Source organism: Ursus maritimus (genome assembly GCF_017311325.1).
Source record: "Ursus maritimus isolate PB19 chromosome X unlocalized genomic scaffold, ASM1731132v1 scaffold_X1, whole genome shotgun sequence".
NCBI lineage: Eukaryota > Metazoa > Chordata > Mammalia > Carnivora > Ursidae > Ursus > Ursus maritimus.
Genome location: NW_024423319.1, coordinates 109,887,651 through 109,906,442, shown reverse-complemented (window position 1 = coordinate 109,906,442; position 18,792 = coordinate 109,887,651). Strand labels below are relative to the sequence as shown.

Here is an 18,792-nt window from a genome sequence, read left to right as displayed (position 1 = left end):
TAACTGAGAAGACTGCTATAAATGTGACTGGATTTTATTAGAATGAGAGCCACAGTCGATATGCTGATTACATACTCCACTTTCTTGGAGAATTGTTTTCCTGTTCACTTAACATTCCCTCGGGGGCTTTGTACTCACAAGTCGTCAGGTGAGCCATTGGGGAATTTCCCATAGGATCCAAGGCCATAGTTATTCGGGGATATAGCCAGGACGATGGTCACGACCACAGCTGGTACCCCTGGAAGATGGGAAACATCAGTCACACGGAGTTCTAATAACCATGGTGGTGAGAAGAAAGACTAGAGATCACATTCTATTTTCTTTGGTAGAAGATTGCTGAGCTGTTCACCAAACCCTGTTTCTCCTTCTCCTTGGCACACGGCTAGACCTCTCCCAGCCTGCTTTGCAGCTAGCTGGGTGTGGCCACGTAACTAGGTCTTGGTCAATGAGATATGGACAGAAGTGATTTGCTCTGGGGCGCCTGGGTGGCTCAGTCGTTAAGCGTCTGCCTTCGGCTCAAAGTCATGATCCCAGGGTTCTGGGATTGAGCCCCGCATCGGGCTCCCTGCTCGACAGGAAGCCTGCTTCTCCCTCTCCCACTCCCCCTGCTTGTGTTCCCTCTCTCGCTGCCTCTTTCTCTGTCAAATAAATAAATAAACTCTTGAAAGAAAAAAAAGCGATTTGCTCTACCTCTAGGCTTGTCCCATAAAAACTTCCTATGAGATCCTCTACTCTTTTTTTCTCCCAAATTCAGGGCAATTTTGGAAGTCCTGTCTTGAGGCAGAGTTTCCAACAGCTTGGATCTTGAATAATAGCAAGACCCCAGACCTCTCTATTCCTGCTGACTGGACTGTGCGTGAGAAATTATCTTCTCCTGGGATTTTTTTTGTCGGCTACAGCAGCCAGAGTTACCCTTAACTTATACACATCTGGAAAGTAATTTTGAGGCTCAGGTGGCAGGCAAAGTGAAGGACTTCAAAATGTAGACCAAATAATCATCACGGTAGGGTTATCAGCAACCCCTGGCAAATCTTTCATTATGAACCCCAAATCCTCAACTGATTAGCTGGAACCCATTGATGGATGGAGGAGCGGACCTGGTTGATCTGGGGGTGCTGACTGCCACTATACTGGCTCTCTCAAGGGCTTACTGGCACTTCCACTAAGAAGCAGCGCAATGAGAAGGCTCTTCCCAGCTTAAAATGGCATTTGGCTGGGAGAGAGTCCCTCTTAGCCCCCATCCCGTCACCCCTCACCCCACTCCAAGCAGACAACTCACACTCTGTACACAAAGACCAGCCTGACTTCCAATCTCAAGTCTCTGGTAAATAAAAAACAATTGTTCTTCACAGGCTGGGATGCCTGGTACAATCTAACGTAATATTTCATTTAATTCTTTTATATTTGTACCTTCCAGAGACACTGACATATGATGCCATATGATGACTTCCTAAGTGAAACACTTTCCTAAAAATAAAATATTGGGGTTGTGGCGCTCGTCCAGGACACAGAATGTGACCTTTTGGTATTCCACAAAGACAGAATCCATGCTCAATGTCAGTAGCGGTGGTTTATCTTTCTAGGAAGAAGTGACTCATCTCTCTGGAAAGGTGTTCTGTTATTCTTGACAGAGATATAATGACAGGTGGGGTGACAAGGGTGGTAAAGGGTCTGCAGTACTGTTGTGTAGGGAATATCTGAAGGAATATTTAGCCTGAAAAAGAGGATAGGGAGGGATGGTGGCTGTAATTCAGTGGGAGGGACAGGCATGAGAAATCAGAAAGCCAGGCTGGGCTGTTCTCAAATTGTGTGAATTGGGTAAATCATGTCATGTCTTTGAGCTGGTTTCTTCACCTGGTGTTAGCAATAACGGCCTTGTGCTAACCTCACCGGCTTGTCTTTCATGGGGTCACTTGTGTGAAAATACATGGGAAAACATGGCATTTTTCATAATGTTATATATTACTTGCAGATTATTTAAAGGGCTCTTTGGCAGAGAGGTGTCAGCTTATTATTTTTTTGCCTTAGAAAGCAAAAAGAAGACCACTGGGTAAGTGCCACCAGAGAGCCCAGTGAACTTAATGGGAAATCAGAGCTGTAGGGCTTTAGAAAATGGTTATTGGCTGCCTTGTAAGGTATTAAAACCAAGACAACAGACCTAAAATTGAGTCACTTATGGAAAGCCCCAGGTCACGAAACTGAGACTTGACTTAATTACAATTTCAGCTCTCCCAGAAATGGAATCTTACACCAGTCATTCAGGAATCACATTATTAGCACTAGTGAGGTAATCTGCCCGATAGACACTTCTGTCATCCCCTAAAGGAGAGTAACCTTGCAATAACGAACCGGTTTTGCCTAGCGTAACTTGCTTAATCCTGTTCTCTTCTGCCTATCAGTATCTTTCATTTTGTACAGCTCCTTTCTATCTGCTAGACTGGATGTTGCTGATTCACGAATCACTGAATAGAGCCAATAAGATCTTTAAAATTAAGTCAGTTGAATTTTGGTTTTTTTTTTTTTTTTGATAAAGATAATGAGCTCCCTAATAATAGAAGTTCAAGCAGAGGTTAGATTACCTTTAGTCAAAGATAAGTCCAGTCAGGTTGATGAGGCTCCTACATTTGATGGAGAGCTGAATGGAGGAACCTTCAAGATATGCGCGGTGTCTAAGACTCTGTGACCACCACCAACAGGTGGCATGATCTGAAAATTCTGTCAGTGTGGCAATGAAGTTACATCGGGTCTCACCTGTATGTTCACCTCACTCTGCCCTTCTGAGCATAGTGTCGTCCGTGTGTGTGATATCTAGGAGATCTAGAACAGAGTGAGGCTACCTGGGAGGTCGGGGACGGAGAGCTTGACCTCATTATCAGCAAGCTCACCTCTTCAATGTATTGAGCATCTTCTCTGTGCCAGCCCTAACTCTGGGTACTGGAGACACAGAGAGTATTCATAGCCCTAACATCAAGGGTTTTATGTCCATAACCAATATACAGGTGTTCTAGAAAAAGACTGGACAAGGTTGTGGTGCCTGGGTGACACAGGCGGTGAAGCATCCAACTCTTGGTTTCGGCTCAGGTCATGATCTCAGGGTTATGAGATCGAGCCCTGCGTCAGGCTCCGCACTCAGCACGGAGTCTACCTAAGATTCTCTCTCCCTCTCCCTCTCTAAAACAAATAAACAAATCTTAAAAAAAAAGAGAGACTGGACAAGGTTGCCCTTTGGGCAGTGCAACATGTGAGGACATACAGCTGTCTTGGAAACCTGCCAAGTATGACCTGCTTTATCATCGTCTCTACCTGATGAAAAACCAAAATACTGGAGAAAACTTTTGGAGAAAGCCCAGGCCATGTGCAAGCAAAATTATACATACCCCAACCAACAATGCAGAATTTAAGGATGTACTTCCGTATATAAGTATTAAACACTTTCACAAGGGCCAGGTACATATGGAATGCTTCCAGGCCCATCCATGTGAATGAAACCAACAGGAAATAATGCAGAAATACAGCCACCGAGATGCAGAGGCCTCGCATGTCATACAGAGCTATCCACGAGTCCAGGAGGAATACCAGGTTCAGCAGGAGCAGAGCTGTACAGAGCTGGATGAGGATTTTGGAAGGGTAATCCCTCCGAATCTTTCTAAAAGGAAAGGACGAGACAAGAATTAGCATCACATTCTGACAACCCGTATGTGAGCATATCTAAGGAATTTATTTGTATTCTTTGGTAAATGTCTATATGCATCAATTTCTTCTCTGTGTGTGTGTGCCGGGGGTGGGGGTGAGGTCAGGCATTAAAAATCAACAACCAAAACAACAACAAAGGAAAAATCAAAACGGGGGCGCCTGGGTGGCGCAGTCGTTAAGCATCTGCCTTCGGTTCAGGGCGTGATCCCAGCGTCCTGGGATCAAGCCCCACATCAGGCTCCTCACTAGGAGCCTGCTTCTTCCTCTCCCACTCCCCCTGCTTGTGTTCCCTCTCTCGCTGGCTGTCTCTCTCTCCGTCAAATAAATAAATAAAATCTTTTAAAAAAATCAAAACAGAATATCCTCTGTCATAACAATACGGAAAATCTGTATTCGCATTTCTGCGGAACCTTTTACATGCTGCCGACTGACCCGTCCTTTTAAATAATTTGTAGTAGAATCTACCGAGCACCCACCCTCATTTCTCCCCAACGACTTCGAGAAGCATTGCTCTTGTTTCTCATACAATAGGCTCCTATATTCAGATCTTCAAAACCTAGCCAGATCCCCTATTATGTTATTAGTTAAAATGAGATCATGGAAACAAGAGTTTTAACTATAGCCGAATGAAACAGGCAGAGGAAATTAGAGCTAATTGATGACATGTGCATGTCTACATGTGTGAAATTAGACCTGGTGAAATCATTCTGAGTAATGGCTGGCCTGATGGTAATTTAGTCTCATTAATCATATTTCCAAAGGTCCACTAGAAGATCTGTAGTCACAACTGGACCCTACTTTTGGCACTGCAAGTAAATTTGTGCATTTCCTGAGCAGTGTCCAAAATCTAAATCCCAGAACTTACATACTGTTTAATTTAGTTAATGTAATAAAAGTGCCTATTTTCTTTTTTTTCCAACAGAATTTGTTGGAATCCACCCCCCCCGCCCCAATGACCAAAGGGTAAGCCAAGAAGGAGATGCTATTATTTCAAATGTCATTCTTGCTTTGGTTTACAAAGCTGCACTCATGAAATATCTTTTTCAGTGAGGCTTTACACCTTCTATTCTCCTTCATCCCCATACCTGCTACTGTTTTTAATCTTTTGTGTTTGCTCGGTGTGACTTAGAAACTTAATAAATTAAACATAGCTCTCATACTGTACGTGAAGCTATGGTCTACATCACATCATAAGCTCTTAGGTTTCAAGGTCTGCACCCATCTTTCATTTCACACTTACTGTCGGCTACATAGCAGGCATCATTCTAGGGTAAAAAGATGATTAAGACACAACCCCTGCCTTCAGTGAGTATACAAACGAGTAGAAGGAAATGGGTATGTTAACCAAAAAGTCCCATGAAGTTTTGCATATAGGTGGCACCACTAGATGGTGTACAGGATAACGGAGGCCAACGAGCACACTTAATCTATTTTGGCAGTGGAGGTGAGCACTGCGTCCTATAATCCAAGTTTCCAGGGTAGATACTCACTCAAAGGCTAAGTAGGTTACCAGAGTAACTGACAGGAAAATTGATGAAAGCCCACAACCAATATATGTGATAAACGTCAGAGCCATCATCTGAGAAGGTGGCAAGGATGTTCGAGATAGGTCCTGGAAAATAAAATACTGCTTTCAAGACCAAATATTTTAAATAAACAAAAGAGCTACGGTTTACATTTATGGAGTGTTCTAAGTGCCCATCCATTGTTCATTCAACAAACCTACAAGGTAGACACAATTATTATCATCAAGTAAAAATAATGAAACTGAGGCCCAGAGAGGTTAAATAATTTGCCCAAGGTCACACAGTATGAAATGGAGGAGCCAGGATCTAAATTCTGGTCTGGCTGACTCCAAAGCCCACGTACATGATCAGTACAGATGGTTGCATTGGGCTTCCTGTCTTGAACAGAGCAGCCATCCGATGACCAGCCGCCTCTGCCACGTGTTGGTGTTGGGAAGAGTATCCATCTCAACAGCAAGGCTGTTGCATTCTGGTGCACTGGAAAAGCACTGGGCTAGGAGCCTAAAAACCTGAATTTGGCTCTTATACTTCTTAGTTCTATGACTGTGGACAATGGCCTAACAAATGAGTCTTCATTCTAACTTCTAAAAATGACAGTAACAACACCCCATTCCACCTATCTTATTGGAGAGATTACATAAGATAACTTATGACAGAGCATTTTATGAAAATTTTAAAATGTGGGGCGCCTAGGTGACTCAGTCAGTTAAGCATCTGCCTCAGGCTCAGGTCATGATCCCGGGGTCCTGGGATCCAGCCCCATGTCAGGCTCCCTGCTCAGCGGGGCGTCTGCTTCTCCCTCTGCCCCTGCCCTGCTCCCGCTCGTGCTCTCTCTCTTTCTCAAATAAATAAAATCTTAAAAAAAAAAAAAGATTTTAAAGTACAATGCAAACTAACCAATTTTTCTTACCCATTTTAATCTGAATTCCCTAAGCCTTGCTATTTAAAAGTAGAAAACTTATGTGTAAAAATAGACTGGGGGGAAAAAAACTTTCCATGTTCCAGTATTGTCTTTCAAGTGCATTTACTCATTGGAAGAGTAATTTCATTGGTCTGTAACTTTGCCACAACATCCTATCTGCTGATCAAAGTCATCCATCACATTAGACATCATGGTGTGATGCAGACTGTAAAGCCACGTGGTGTGGGGTTATTACCAGTAGGACGCCAAAGCTTGTAAGGTGGCTGCAGGCACAGGTGGTTTCATTGGGCTTCCTGTCTTGAACAGAGCAGCCATCCGATGACCAGCCGCCCCTGCCACCTGTTGGTGTTGGGAAGAGTATCTGTCCCATCAGCAAGGCCGTCTCAATGATTGTACCTTCCTCCCTTATCCCCGCCCCTGCCCACTCAAAACTGAAAAAGGTACGACTGGAACCTACCATTTCTGCCCAAGTCCCAAAATACACATCTCACTGTTAAGTCATCCTGCAGTGGAAAATAAGTGACAAATAATCAATTTATGGGACTGAAAAAACTGAAAAGCAATTGGAAAAAAATATATGAGTTTTTTAAATTTCAGAATCTCATTCTTGATATTGGGAGAATTCTTATTTTCCTCCAGTCCCTAGAAGCAAGTGAGTCTTACATAGCTCAGCACTCCTTAAACTCAGCAGTTGTGCACAGGAATCACCTTGAGGCCTTGTTAAAATGCACATTCTGATTCCGGGGGTCAGCGCAGGGCCTAAAAATGGGCATTTCTCGCAAGCTCCCAGGTGATGCTGAAGGTACAGGTCTGCAGACCAGACTTGGAGTAGTATGGTCACAGGTAACGCTCAACCTGAACTGAACGGAGAGGTGGTTTCTCTTTGGGAGTGAGAAACAGACCTGTAGCCAGATCTAAATGCACTAAAACTGGGCAATTGAGAATAGCTGGCCTTCTGCGCTTCACCTTCTCGGGAGTTAGGTGGTCAGTGATTAGGCATGCTAAAACCCGACAGAGTGACTCTATGATCCTGGCCTCCCACACGGCCTTAACCGAGTTCGAGGTTCTGCTGGTTCTCCTTCTTTCAGGCCAAGTCTGACAGACGTGGTTTGCGCAAGCGTATTTGGTCCATGAACAGACCAGACAGGCCACTCGTACCTGGCTCGGGTTGATGTGCTTTAAGGTAACCATCACATTTCTTGTCAGGTTCTTGACAGTCAGGTTTGCAACGCTGGACGATATGACGTAGCTGATCAGAGAGAGGTTCTCCAGCGCAGGGTCCTAGCACACCAAAGAATCAACAAGATGGATTTTAGAGCTCGCAGGGACCCTAAAGAACAGTAAGTCCACACTGTTGAGGTTATAATCTAGGTGAGAAATTGAGGGTCAGGGATTAAGTGACTTTCCCAAGGACCACGATTAGAAACAGCCGGCTCCACTATACTATTCTCTAACTACTGACTGAAATTTCACAGACCGACACAACAGGACCCTCAGGAACCGAAAAGAGAATAGAGCATTAAGCCGCTTAGACTGTGTGTTCTTGAGCAAGTTAACCTCTCTGCACCTCCTAGCCCCATCTGGAAAATTGGGATAATAGTTGAACAGTTCCTCCCTCACGGGGTTGTTGAGAGGGTTAAACATTTCTAAGTGCTTAGTAGAGCGCTCGGCAATTGGTAAATGCTATATACAAATGTCAGTTATTGTTATTTATCATTACCAGTATCCCTAGATCCTATTTAAAAATAAGCTGAGGGGCACCTGGGTGATGCAGGCGGTTAAGCACCTGCCTCTTGGTTTCCGGTCAGGTCCTGATCTCAGAGTCATGAGATCCAGCCCTGCAGTGGACTCTGTGCTCAGTGGGGAGTCTACTTAAGAATTTCTCTCTCCCTCCCCCTCTGCCCCTCCCCACTGCATGCTCTCTCTCTCTATTAAATAAATAAATCTTAAAACAAATAAATCAAAATAAACTGCAAAAAACCCACAAACAAATAAATCAAAATAAACTGCAGCTTTCATGTGAGAGTTAAAAGAAACAAAACAGCCCCACTCCAAAATCAAACCTAAACCAAAAGCAGTTAGCATTAACCTTACCTGAAATAGGGCAGGTGTTTCAAAGAAGTTGAACTGAACCCTGGAAGCAAGCTCCACATCATTAGCTGGTAAATTACTCATCAGTGATGAAGGCAAAGTAATAACACCAATACTGTTCTCAGGAGCCCGTGTTTCCAGAGAAACCTGAAAATCAAGTAAAAGATAATAAAAATGCCTGGGGCTAGGATAATGAAGAGATGGAAAACACAAGAGCTAATTAAGATGGAGGATCTTGTAAAGGCATTTATTTGTGGTAACCTCTGTCAAATCGGTTGTTCTTGTTTCTCTGATCACTATGAAATTGGAGAGGATGTATAATAGAGAGACAAGGCCTCAGAGCAGGAAAGGGAACATTTGAAAGATACACAGCAACCTTCAGAAAGTGTAGGATGCTATATGTCAATTATAGCTCAACAAAACTGGGGGGGAAGTGCAGAAAGGGTAACTGCAGACACACCGGCTCAACCACCTGTTAGGGCAAAGTCTTCGTAGAACCACATGCACTAAACTTGTAAAGGGAAGACCATACACATGAAATTAAAAGGCAAAAAGGGCAAGACTTGTTCTGACTTGGGTATTTCCAGGCCCTAATCCCTCCATTAGGTGGATAGAAAACACTGGAAGCAGGATTGATACTCAGCACCACTACTGACACCAGTACAGACGAAACACTTGTTAAAATACTGAAATGGGTTAAGTAGCTGATGTCCCTGCTCGCTTGCAACTGCCTAGAACCCACCACTGGACACTTCTCCCCACCTGAGCACCCCACCTCCCTGCAAAACTTCCACAACCTAGCTGCTAGAGGGTTAACACTGGACACAAGGACCTCTCAGATCCTGCTCCAGCCAAGATCAATGTCCTGTTTCTGATTCTGTGGTGCCTCACTGTTCTAGATGTTAAATATTCTGAGTATCACCCCTGACTATAAGCAGGAATTGCCTCCATCACGAAGTACATGGACACTACAACCATAGACAAGAAAAGGTTTTCCCACGATATATTAGGATGTACCTGAAGATTTGCAGGGTCTTGGGCAGCAAAGGTGGTTGTGTCGAAATTACTAGCATTCACTCTGATCACGGCCAGAGCCAAAGAAGGGGAGGTTAGAGTTATGGTCTTGGTTGAAAAATTCAACTGTAAGCCAATGTCATCCACTATTTTTAGCAATCTGTAAAGACAAGTGGTAGTTCAAATTCAGCACTCCCACTTTGTCTTCCCCATCCGAAGCAGAATATGCAGTAGCAATTTAACAAGTCATTATGAACCTCTTCTGTGGGAGAAAAATACTTGGCTGTAATTAATTCTGATAAGAAGTATCGCTCTCATTAGAGGGTCCCCTCTCCTGACCACATCAGTTTCCCAAGTCATACCTTTGGGCCAGAGGAGCCAGCAAGGCAGGTGGGGAATGAAGGAGTTTGCTGACATGGTTTATCATTTCTCCCGCGAGGTTAGGCTCCAAGCTGCCCAAGGACAGAGCCTTTTCCATCTGGGACACTTGGTTCTCAAGATCAGAATCACTGACGCTGCTGGTATAAACAATTTCTGTAACACAGAGCCAAATCATTTTATGAACACATAATGGAGAAATCACTAATAAAGAAACACACATAGACTCTATGACCTGGCGAACCTACTCCTAGGTATTTGCCCCGGGGAAATAAGAACATGTCTCAAGAAGACTTGTTCGTGAATGTTTATAGAGGCTTTTTATTATACTCCCAAACTGGAAACAACCCAACTGTCTGTCAACTGAAGAACGGATAAACAAACTGTGATTCCTCTGTACAACCGACTATTATTCAGTAATTAAAAGGTAGGAGACACTGATAATCGCAACAACATGGATGGATCTCCAATTCTCCAATGTATTATGTTAACTGAAAGAAGCCAGACTCGAAAGGCTGCATATTGTATGATTCTCTTCATATGACATTTTAGAAAAATCAGAAGTATAGGAAAACAAAAAGATCAGTCAGTGGTGGCCAGGGGCTGGGGGTAGCGGATAGGCATTGACTACAAAGGAACACGAAGGAACTTTGGGGGTGGTGAGAATGTTATATATCGTGATGGTGATTATGTGGCTATGGATGTGTAATCCAACCTCATGGAACTATAAAAATTTCATCTACCCACAGATCTGGATTAATTTTACAAGACGTAAATTATACTTCAAGAAAGCCAACTGGGGCACCTAGCTGTCTCAGTCTAAAAGAGCATGCGACTCTTTTTTTTTTTTTTAAAGGTTTTATTTATTTATTCATTCGACAGAGATAGAGACAGCCAGCGAGAGAGGGAACACAAGCAGGGAGTGGGAGAGGAAGAAGCAGGCTCATAGCAGAGGAGCCTGATGTGGGGCTCGATCCCATAACGCCGGGATCACGCCCTGAGCCGAAGGCAGATGCTTAACTGCTGTGCCACCCAGGCGCCCCAAGCATGCGACTCTTAATTTCAGGGTAATGAGTTCAAACCCCACACTGGGTGTAGAGCTTACATAAAATCTTTAAAATAATAAAAGAAACCTAACTGAAAAAAAATGTAAAAGCGCATCAGTGTAGTTAGTGTATATTTGTCTAAGTATAAATATACTTATCTAATTTTTATCATGTGTACAGGATTTTACATGGTAACAAGAAATTCTTTTTGTGAAAAAGAGAACATTATGAAATTAATAGCTAGATAACCAGCTGTAAACTGGTTTTCAATAATGTTTTTAAATTGGAAAACAATGATACAAACCTGTCTAGCAACGAAAAAGTCTCGTAATTCCACCACCAAACATCCTATTGTTTATTTTGCATATTCCCTTCTAATCTTCATCCATGTGTTGTCACATACTGTTGTAAACGCAGTGTACGAACTATTTATTGTTGTGTGATTTTCACTTCACTCAAGACTTGAAAGATGCCCCGAGTTTCGTCTAGCTGTTCTCATGTAGGGCTGCAAACAGTCATTGTGCTGATGTGGTTTTATTGTATTTCATTACTCCTCTGTTGTGGAACTGTTAGGTTGTATGTCCTTTTAAGCTACCAGGTAATACTCCAACACAGCTATTATGTGTATGTCACTTCGCTCCTGTTGTGTCATTGGCTGGAACTGGAGTCCCAGAAATGGAAACGCAGATGCAGGGGGCCATGTTGCTGGCCTTTCTGGGGAGCTGCTCAGGTTGATTGTAATGGTCAATGGGGATAGCTCTGCAAAGGTGGGCATTTTAAGCCCAGGTCAACAAACTTCAATTTTACTTTATTCTTCATCAGCCATTGAACCTTCTCTAAACTGAAGTCCCAATGGTTTTATGATGTGGCTTAAAATGTCCGTATTTATTTAAAAAAAAATTGAGAGAGCAGTGCAAATTCAAAGAAATAACAAGTCACGGGGTGCCTCGGTGGCTTAGTCAGTTAAACGTCTGCCTTCGGCTCAGGTCACGATCGCAGGGTCCTGGGATGGAGCCCTGTGTCAGACTCCCTGCTCAGCGGGGAGTCTGCTTCTCCCTCTCCCTCTGCTGCTCCCCCTGTTTGTGCTCTCTCTCACTCTCTCAAATAAATAAAATCTTAAAAAAAAAAACAAAGAAAAAAGAAGAAAGAAATATCAAGTCATTTGGCAGCTGCTCCAATCTCCTGGGGACACTCACATGGTGAGGGAGCAGAAGCGGCGGAGACCACACCTGAGCTCTAATCTTACATCACCAAGAACTTGGTTTTGCCTCCCACTCCCCCAAAATCTAGAGGAAGGTCTGCTTCTTACTCGCTGAATCAAACTTTCAAAGCATCCAGAATTCTCTCTTGCATCTTCTGCTCTTGTCTTTATCCCTAAGCCTGCTTTGTGTGTAGGGAGCCCTCTGCAGGTTCCATGGCATTCTCCTGTAAACCACAGTTCCAAACCTAGTGCAGCTAGTGTGATTATTTCCATCTTCAAGTCACACAGGCTGAAGTCAGAAGGAGTTAAATGGCTTATCCCAGATCACACCGCGGGTGAGGACCCCTGCAGACCCACACCTAAGTCTTCTGAACGTTTGTCCCTTCCTCAAGGCAACCTTGGCTCAGTCCCATCTCTGTCACTCCGTGACTTTTTTTCAAGAAGGCTAAATTTTTCATTTGTCACCTTCCTAAATGGAATTACTGTGTTTAACAGTACAAAAGTTTTCTTTGGGTGCCTGGGCGGCTCAGTCGGTTAAGCATCCGACTCTTGGTTTCGGCTCAGGTCACGATCTCAGGGTGATGGGATCCAGCCCAGCATGGGGCTCCGATCTCAGCAGGGAGTCTGTTTGAGATTCTCTTGCCCTCTCCCTTTGTCCCTCCCCCCGCCACGCTCTCTCTCTCTCTCTCCCCCTTCTCTCTCTCTAAAATAAATAAATGAATCTTTGAAAAAAAAAGCTCAGACGTTTCCTCTTCAGAATGTTGAAAACAATGACCTAATAACCTTTTGTGGGAGAAAGAAACCTGTAAAATAACTCATCTTGATAAAATGAGATCTGTTTGCCTCAGAGCTATTTCTCCACTGTCTTGGTGAAAACAATCATACTCAACTCAGCCATATCTATGTTCTATGAATGTCTCGAGGAAAGCTCTCGAAATCAAGCAGACATCATAAAAAGAAAGGTTCAACACGGTCTTATTACAGATATCTTGATTTGGCAGGCTAGCACCTGCGTTTCAGGAAGCCAGATTGTTAACGAACAGCAGCAGCGTGGCTCCTCAACTTACCTGTCTTGTCAGGAGGCGTGCTGGTCTTGATGACATTCACAGGGGCAGACGCGGTGGGAGAGGAAAGTGAGGATTTCACAGGTGGCAGTGTGTGCGAAAGATCAGTTTGGGGCATAGGGGAAGAGAAAGTTCCAGAACTAGGGGGCATATCAATGGCAGAGCTGGAAGCTAGGGGAGCTGAAGGCTGGGGAGAAGGAAGGTGAATCATTCGTGTTGGAGAGGGAGGGCTCTGGGTTACAGGTGGATGATTTAGAGGTTCAGCAAAAGAGATGGCACTGGAGACCTGGGACAGAATGGTGGCCCGAGGAACAACTGGGATGGAATTGCTAGAAGAAAATAGTGAGCCATCTGAATGACCAGCAAGACATACAACAGGATCCTGCAGGTCACTAAAGGAAAGAATCAGAGATGTACGTGAGACACGAAGGAGTTACAGAGAGGCTGATTTCCTCTAGCAACCATCCAACACCACCAAGGTAACTTGGCTTCATCAGGGACCTGCCACTCCCAGCCTCTGCCCCTGCACACCTTCTGTGCCCTTGCCACTGGCCCCCTGCCCACTTCCACCACTTCCTCCCTGGGAGAGGAATTAGCCAGAAGGGACACTCTTTGATAAATTACCAGTTCTGGGTCACTCACTCACCACTGCTCTCAGGCTCTTGTGCTTTATCACTTATCACTCAGTTGAAGAGATCCTGTAACACTTCTATGTGCTTTTGGGGGAAGGGGGAGCTGTTACATGCTGTTACCCACCTAGTTGGTTTTCATATATTAGGAATCCGTCTTATTTTTTTTTTAGATTTTACAAAATGTATTCTCAAAAAAAGTAGAATCACATGCCCAAACTGTTCCTAATGTACTGTAAAGTTTTCTAAAAATTGGGTGCCTGGGTGGCTCAGTGGGTGAAGCACCTGCCTTCAGCTCAGGTCCTGATCCCAGGGTCCTGGGATTGAGCCCCTCATCGGGCTCCCTGCTCAGCAAGGAGCCTGTTTCTCCCTCTGCCTCTGCTGCTCCCCCTGCTTGTGCTCTTTCTCTCTCTCTCTCCTTCAATCAAATAAATAAAATTTTTTTAAAAAAAATTTTCTTAAAACTTGGATACCAAAATATCATCTTCTTTGAATATTCGAATCTACATTAACAAAACTGGTTCATCATTTTTAGAACAATTGATTTTACTTTGAAGCTAAAGTATATCCATTTCAAAACTATATCTGTCCATAATGGATTCACAAACTTTTATGTCAACTCAGTATTAACATGNNGCTATGGCAAAAATTGAAAGGCAGCTCTAAATTTACCAATGACCATAAAATGTTCTTCAGATTTTTCCCGTAGTTTTTGCAAAGTAAATAATTCTGTCAACTACATTTACAATCTTCTGTGTATTGATCCGCATTAGAAAAATGTGCAAAAATCATTATTATTGATTTGGATAAGGGAATTTTTTTTCAGCATATTCTCATACTGGTCTTAGTGAGTTACAAGTAAGCCTTTCCTTTCCATGAAACCTCAAATTTAGCTCACTCACATGCAGTGTGATATTGGCTGGGATAGGTAAATAACACTGCCTTTTTTTTCTTTGACTTACTGAATTTTGTTTCAAGAAAATCTTGAACTGAAATTAATAATACATAAATTTTTCTGAAACTGATGAACATAGGAATCTGTCTGAATCAATTTTATACCACTATAGCACAGCACGATGCTAAGTGGCACATTGTAAGTGACCAGGAAATGTTTATTGAATAAAAAACAAATTAAGCTGGGGCCATAGGGGTTCCCAGCTTGTAAATCAGCTACGACCTCAGTGTTGCTTTAGCCCGGTGGTTCTCAACCTAGGCCGTGCATGAGAAAACCCAGAGGACTTTTAAAAAATATAGAGAGATTTCTGTGGCCTACTCCTCAGCATCTGTTTCAGTTGGTCTTGGTGCAGGGGTGAGGCCCCCCGGCCCATATATTTTCACGGCATGGAAGATTGAGAGGAACTCACCTGCTATCAAGATCTACCAGTCTTGGGGTGAGGGGGAAGAGCAACCAGAGGGGGCAACAAACTATTACCTAGAGAAGCCTCTGATGGATCCAGTTTTAGATGGTGACTTAAGAGCACCAACTATAATATGTCTTTAGAGCTTCTCTTGGGTGAGAGGAGGCAAGTATATTAGGTTGAGGAACCCGAGGCGGGTCATACCCACAAAAAAGAAATGCTGGCTCAGTCTAGTCTGGCCAGACACCCGCCAGAGGCCTCTCTACACGGCCTGAGGTTCAGGGTGGCAGTGTGGACGAAGGGGCACCAGACAGTCAGAAAACTGATGAGTCGAGAAGCCGTGGCTGAGGCTCCTGCTCTCATTAGTCTTCTAGGCAATCCACCCCCGTTCTCGGAGACTCAGTTCTCTGAACTGTATGCTGCAGCAACGCCTCAGGCCAAGTCACCGCAAAGGTGCTTTGCAAAGTATAAATTAAATCTCCTTCTTACATCTGGGGGTCTGCAGCCACCAAATCCCCCAGCATGAAGGCTCCCATTCACTGGGCTCCGCCGTGAAGAGGCTACCCTCTCTCTAATGCTCTGGGCACTTCTGCCACACGGAGCCCTCCATCCGTTGGGAGAGGCCCACCGGGAGAGGCAGAACAGTGGTGGGCAAGGCCAACTATATATCAGAACCCTCCGAGCGCTTCAGCTCCGGTGCAGGGCTCCCATCCCAAAGCCACTCAACTGGAATCTCTGGGGTGGGCGCAGGCGTCCATATTTGTCCTACTAGGCTTCTTCACTGAGGTGCGGCCTCCATACGGTAGACTGTACTAATCTTACATTTAGAGCTTGAAGAATTTTGATACTTGTATACACCTATATCATCACCACCCAGATCAAAATAGAGTATTTCCAGCACCCCAGAAAGCCACTTTGACAAGTCAGTAGGTTTTAGAAGGGCCTGAAGCGGACGTCTGGGTGGCTCAGTCAGTTTAGGGTCTGCCTTTGGCTCAGGTCGTGATCTTGGGATCCTGGGATCGAGCCCCATGACAAGCTCCCCACTCAGAGGGGAGTCTGCTTCTCCCTCTCCCTCTACCCCTCCCCCCTGCTCGTGCTCTCACTCTCAAATAAATAAACAAAATCTTTTTAAAAAATAAAAAATAGGGCACCTGGGGGGCTCAGTTAAGTGTATGCCTTTGGCTTGGGTCATGATCTCAGGGCTGTGAGATCAAGAAGAAGAAGAAGAAGAAGAAGAAGAAGAAGAAGAAGAAGAAGAAGAAGAAGAAGAAGAAGAAGAAGAAGAAGAAGAAGAAGAAGAAGAAGAAGAAGAAGAAGAAGAAGAAGAAGAAGAAGAAGAAGAAGAAGAAGAAGAAGAAGAAGAAGAAGAAGAATCACCCCACCCAAGAATCCTGAAAAATCCAGAAGCCTGGGCTGCTCCCCAGACCAATGACATCAACATTTCTGAGGGTGAGAGGCAGGCACTGGCATTTTTAAACCTCCCCAGATGATTCCAACATGCACCCAGGGTTGAGAACCACTGCTCTATGGACTAGACCCCACTACCTAAAGTGAGGTCCATGAACCAGCCGCACTGGCTTCACCCAGTAACTTGTTAGGAATGCAGAATCTCAGGTCTTTCCCAGACCTACTGGGTCAGAATTTTAACAAGATCCTCTGTGACTGACATGCACAGTAACCTTGGAGAAGTGCTGATGGGGCTCACTTCCTCATTTTACAGAGGAGGAACCGGAGACTTATTTCTATTGATAAAGAAGCAACATTCGGATACACAGCGAGCTGATGACAGAGCTCTAGCCAGACAATGAGCTAATATTCTACCCGCTTTTCTGTGTCCTGCTACTTCATCCTAACAGCTCTTTGAATGGGCAGCCAGAGGTCTGTGGGGCTGCCTCAAAAGAGCTATGATCTCTTCATCTGATCCTGGTACTTCTAGAAATTCCATCTCTCAAATGGGCCTCAACCCTCCAGCTTAATGGGGCATGTTAAGCTTAAAACTTAAATATTCTTTACTTTTTATTACAGAATATGCTATAAATCCCAAACTAAAGTCCTTTAGCAATTCCTCAAGGTCCAATGTTTTAATATATCCCAGAAATATGGCCCACACAGGGCAGACAGGCTACAGTTACCCTTTTGTTCCTATATGAGAAGCTCTACATTGACAAATATATGTCCTTTTGTTCAAATACAAATTTTATCTGATCATAATAAAGTATAGAAAATGCTGCAAAAAAAAAAAAAGGAATAGTAATCAAAATATCACCTATGATGACAGTAGGCAGGCCAATCACTGGGAACCCCTGTGAGTATTTTCATTCATTCACTTCCTAGTTTTTTCTATGTTATATTTGTATACACCTGTGATCACATCATCCATGACTTTGGGGTCATCTGCCTCCCAGCTTCCCTCCATTGTGGTGGTGAGTTTGAGGCAGTCATTCTCAACATTGGTTGCACATTAAAATCACCAAGAGGGCTTTTAAAACCCTTAATGCCTAGGCTATGTTCCAGACCAATTAAATCAGAATTGCTGAGGGTAGAAGACTGGAAATCAGGATTTTTGAATTAATTTTAGGCTTACAGAAACCCTGGAAAAATAATACAGAGTTCCCTATACCCCGCACTCAGCTTCCCTCAATGTTAACATCTAAAGTCTGGAACTGGGACCAAACAGCTATCAACATTTAACACATTCCAAAGATGGCATCTCAAATCACTGAGGAAAAGACAGACTTTTTTTTTTAAGGTTTTATTTATTTATTTGACAGAGAGAGACAGCGAAGAGAGGAAACACAAGCAAGGGGAGTGCGAGAAGGAGAAGTAGGCTTCCCGCCGAGCAGGGAGCTCAATCCCAGGACCCCGGGAACATGACCTGAGCCAAAGGCAGACACTTAACAATTGAGCCACCCAGGTGCCCCAGGAAAAGACAGACTTTTCAATAAATGATACACAGCCCCTGGCTAGACATTTTGGAAAAGATTAAATTAGATCCATACCTCACCTCACACACAAGAATAAATTCCAAGTGGATTTAATATTTAAAAAAAGAGAGAAAGAAACCATATAAATACCAGAAAAACTCAAGGGTGAATTCCCTTATAATACCTAGGCATAGGAAAAGGCTTTCTAACTAAGGCTTCAAATCCACAGGCAATAAAGAAAAGACTGGCAAATTTAACTACATTTTTAAAAAAGGTTTTATTTATTTATCTGAGCGAGAGAGCGTGTGTGTGCACACGCATGCTCATGCATGAGGGGTGGGCAGAGGGAGAGGCAGACTTCCCACTGGTCAGGGAGCCCGGCGTGGGGCTGGATCCCAGGATCCCAAGATCATGACCTGAGCGAAGGCAGACGCTAAACCGACTAAGCCACCCAGGTGCCCCTTAACTACATTTTTTAAAAATTTAATTTGCGTGACAAAAACATGAAGTCAAAAGATAACTGACAAACTAGGAGAAAATATTTGCAACATATATACCACAGAGAGTTAATATCCCCACTATATAAAGACTCTTAAAAACTGATCAGATAAACAGGGGTGCCTGGGTGGTGCAGTCAGTTAAGCATTCAACTCTTGATTTCGGCTCAGGTCAGGATCCCAGGGTGGTGAGATGGAGCCCTGTATTGGGCTCTGTGCCCAGCGGGGAGTCTGCTGGAGAGTCTCTCTCTGCCTCGCCCTCTGCTCCTCCCCCTGCTCTCTCTCTGTCTCTCTCAAATAAATAAAATCTTTAAAAAAAAAAAAAACTGATCGGGGCACCTGGGTGACTCAGTCGGTTAAGTTTCTGCCTTTGGCTCAGGTCATGATCCCAGAGTCCTGGGATCAAGCCCCACATCGGGCTCCCCGCTCCACGGGAAGCCTGCTTCTCC

At 43.9% G+C, this 18,792-nt stretch overlaps 1 protein-coding gene across 1 annotated transcript in view; it reads right to left on the bottom strand.

Annotated features, from left to right (window-relative positions):
* Positions 1–18,792, bottom strand: part of ADGRG2 (adhesion G protein-coupled receptor G2) — a 71,518-nt gene that overhangs the window by 9,678 nt on the left and 43,048 nt on the right. The window contains exons 14-23 of the mRNA XM_008696426.2: positions 12,939–13,327; positions 9,609–9,780; positions 9,250–9,406; positions 8,236–8,379; positions 7,300–7,422; positions 6,599–6,644; positions 6,377–6,480; positions 5,184–5,305; positions 3,378–3,646; positions 139–238 (exon numbers count right to left, since the gene is read on the bottom strand). Coding sequence (XP_008694648.2) covers positions 139–238; positions 3,378–3,646; positions 5,184–5,305; positions 6,377–6,480; positions 6,599–6,644; positions 7,300–7,422; positions 8,236–8,379; positions 9,250–9,406; positions 9,609–9,780; positions 12,939–13,327 — 1,626 coding nt within the window. The remainder of the gene's footprint in view (positions 1–138; positions 239–3,377; positions 3,647–5,183; positions 5,306–6,376; positions 6,481–6,598; positions 6,645–7,299; positions 7,423–8,235; positions 8,380–9,249; positions 9,407–9,608; positions 9,781–12,938; positions 13,328–18,792) is intronic.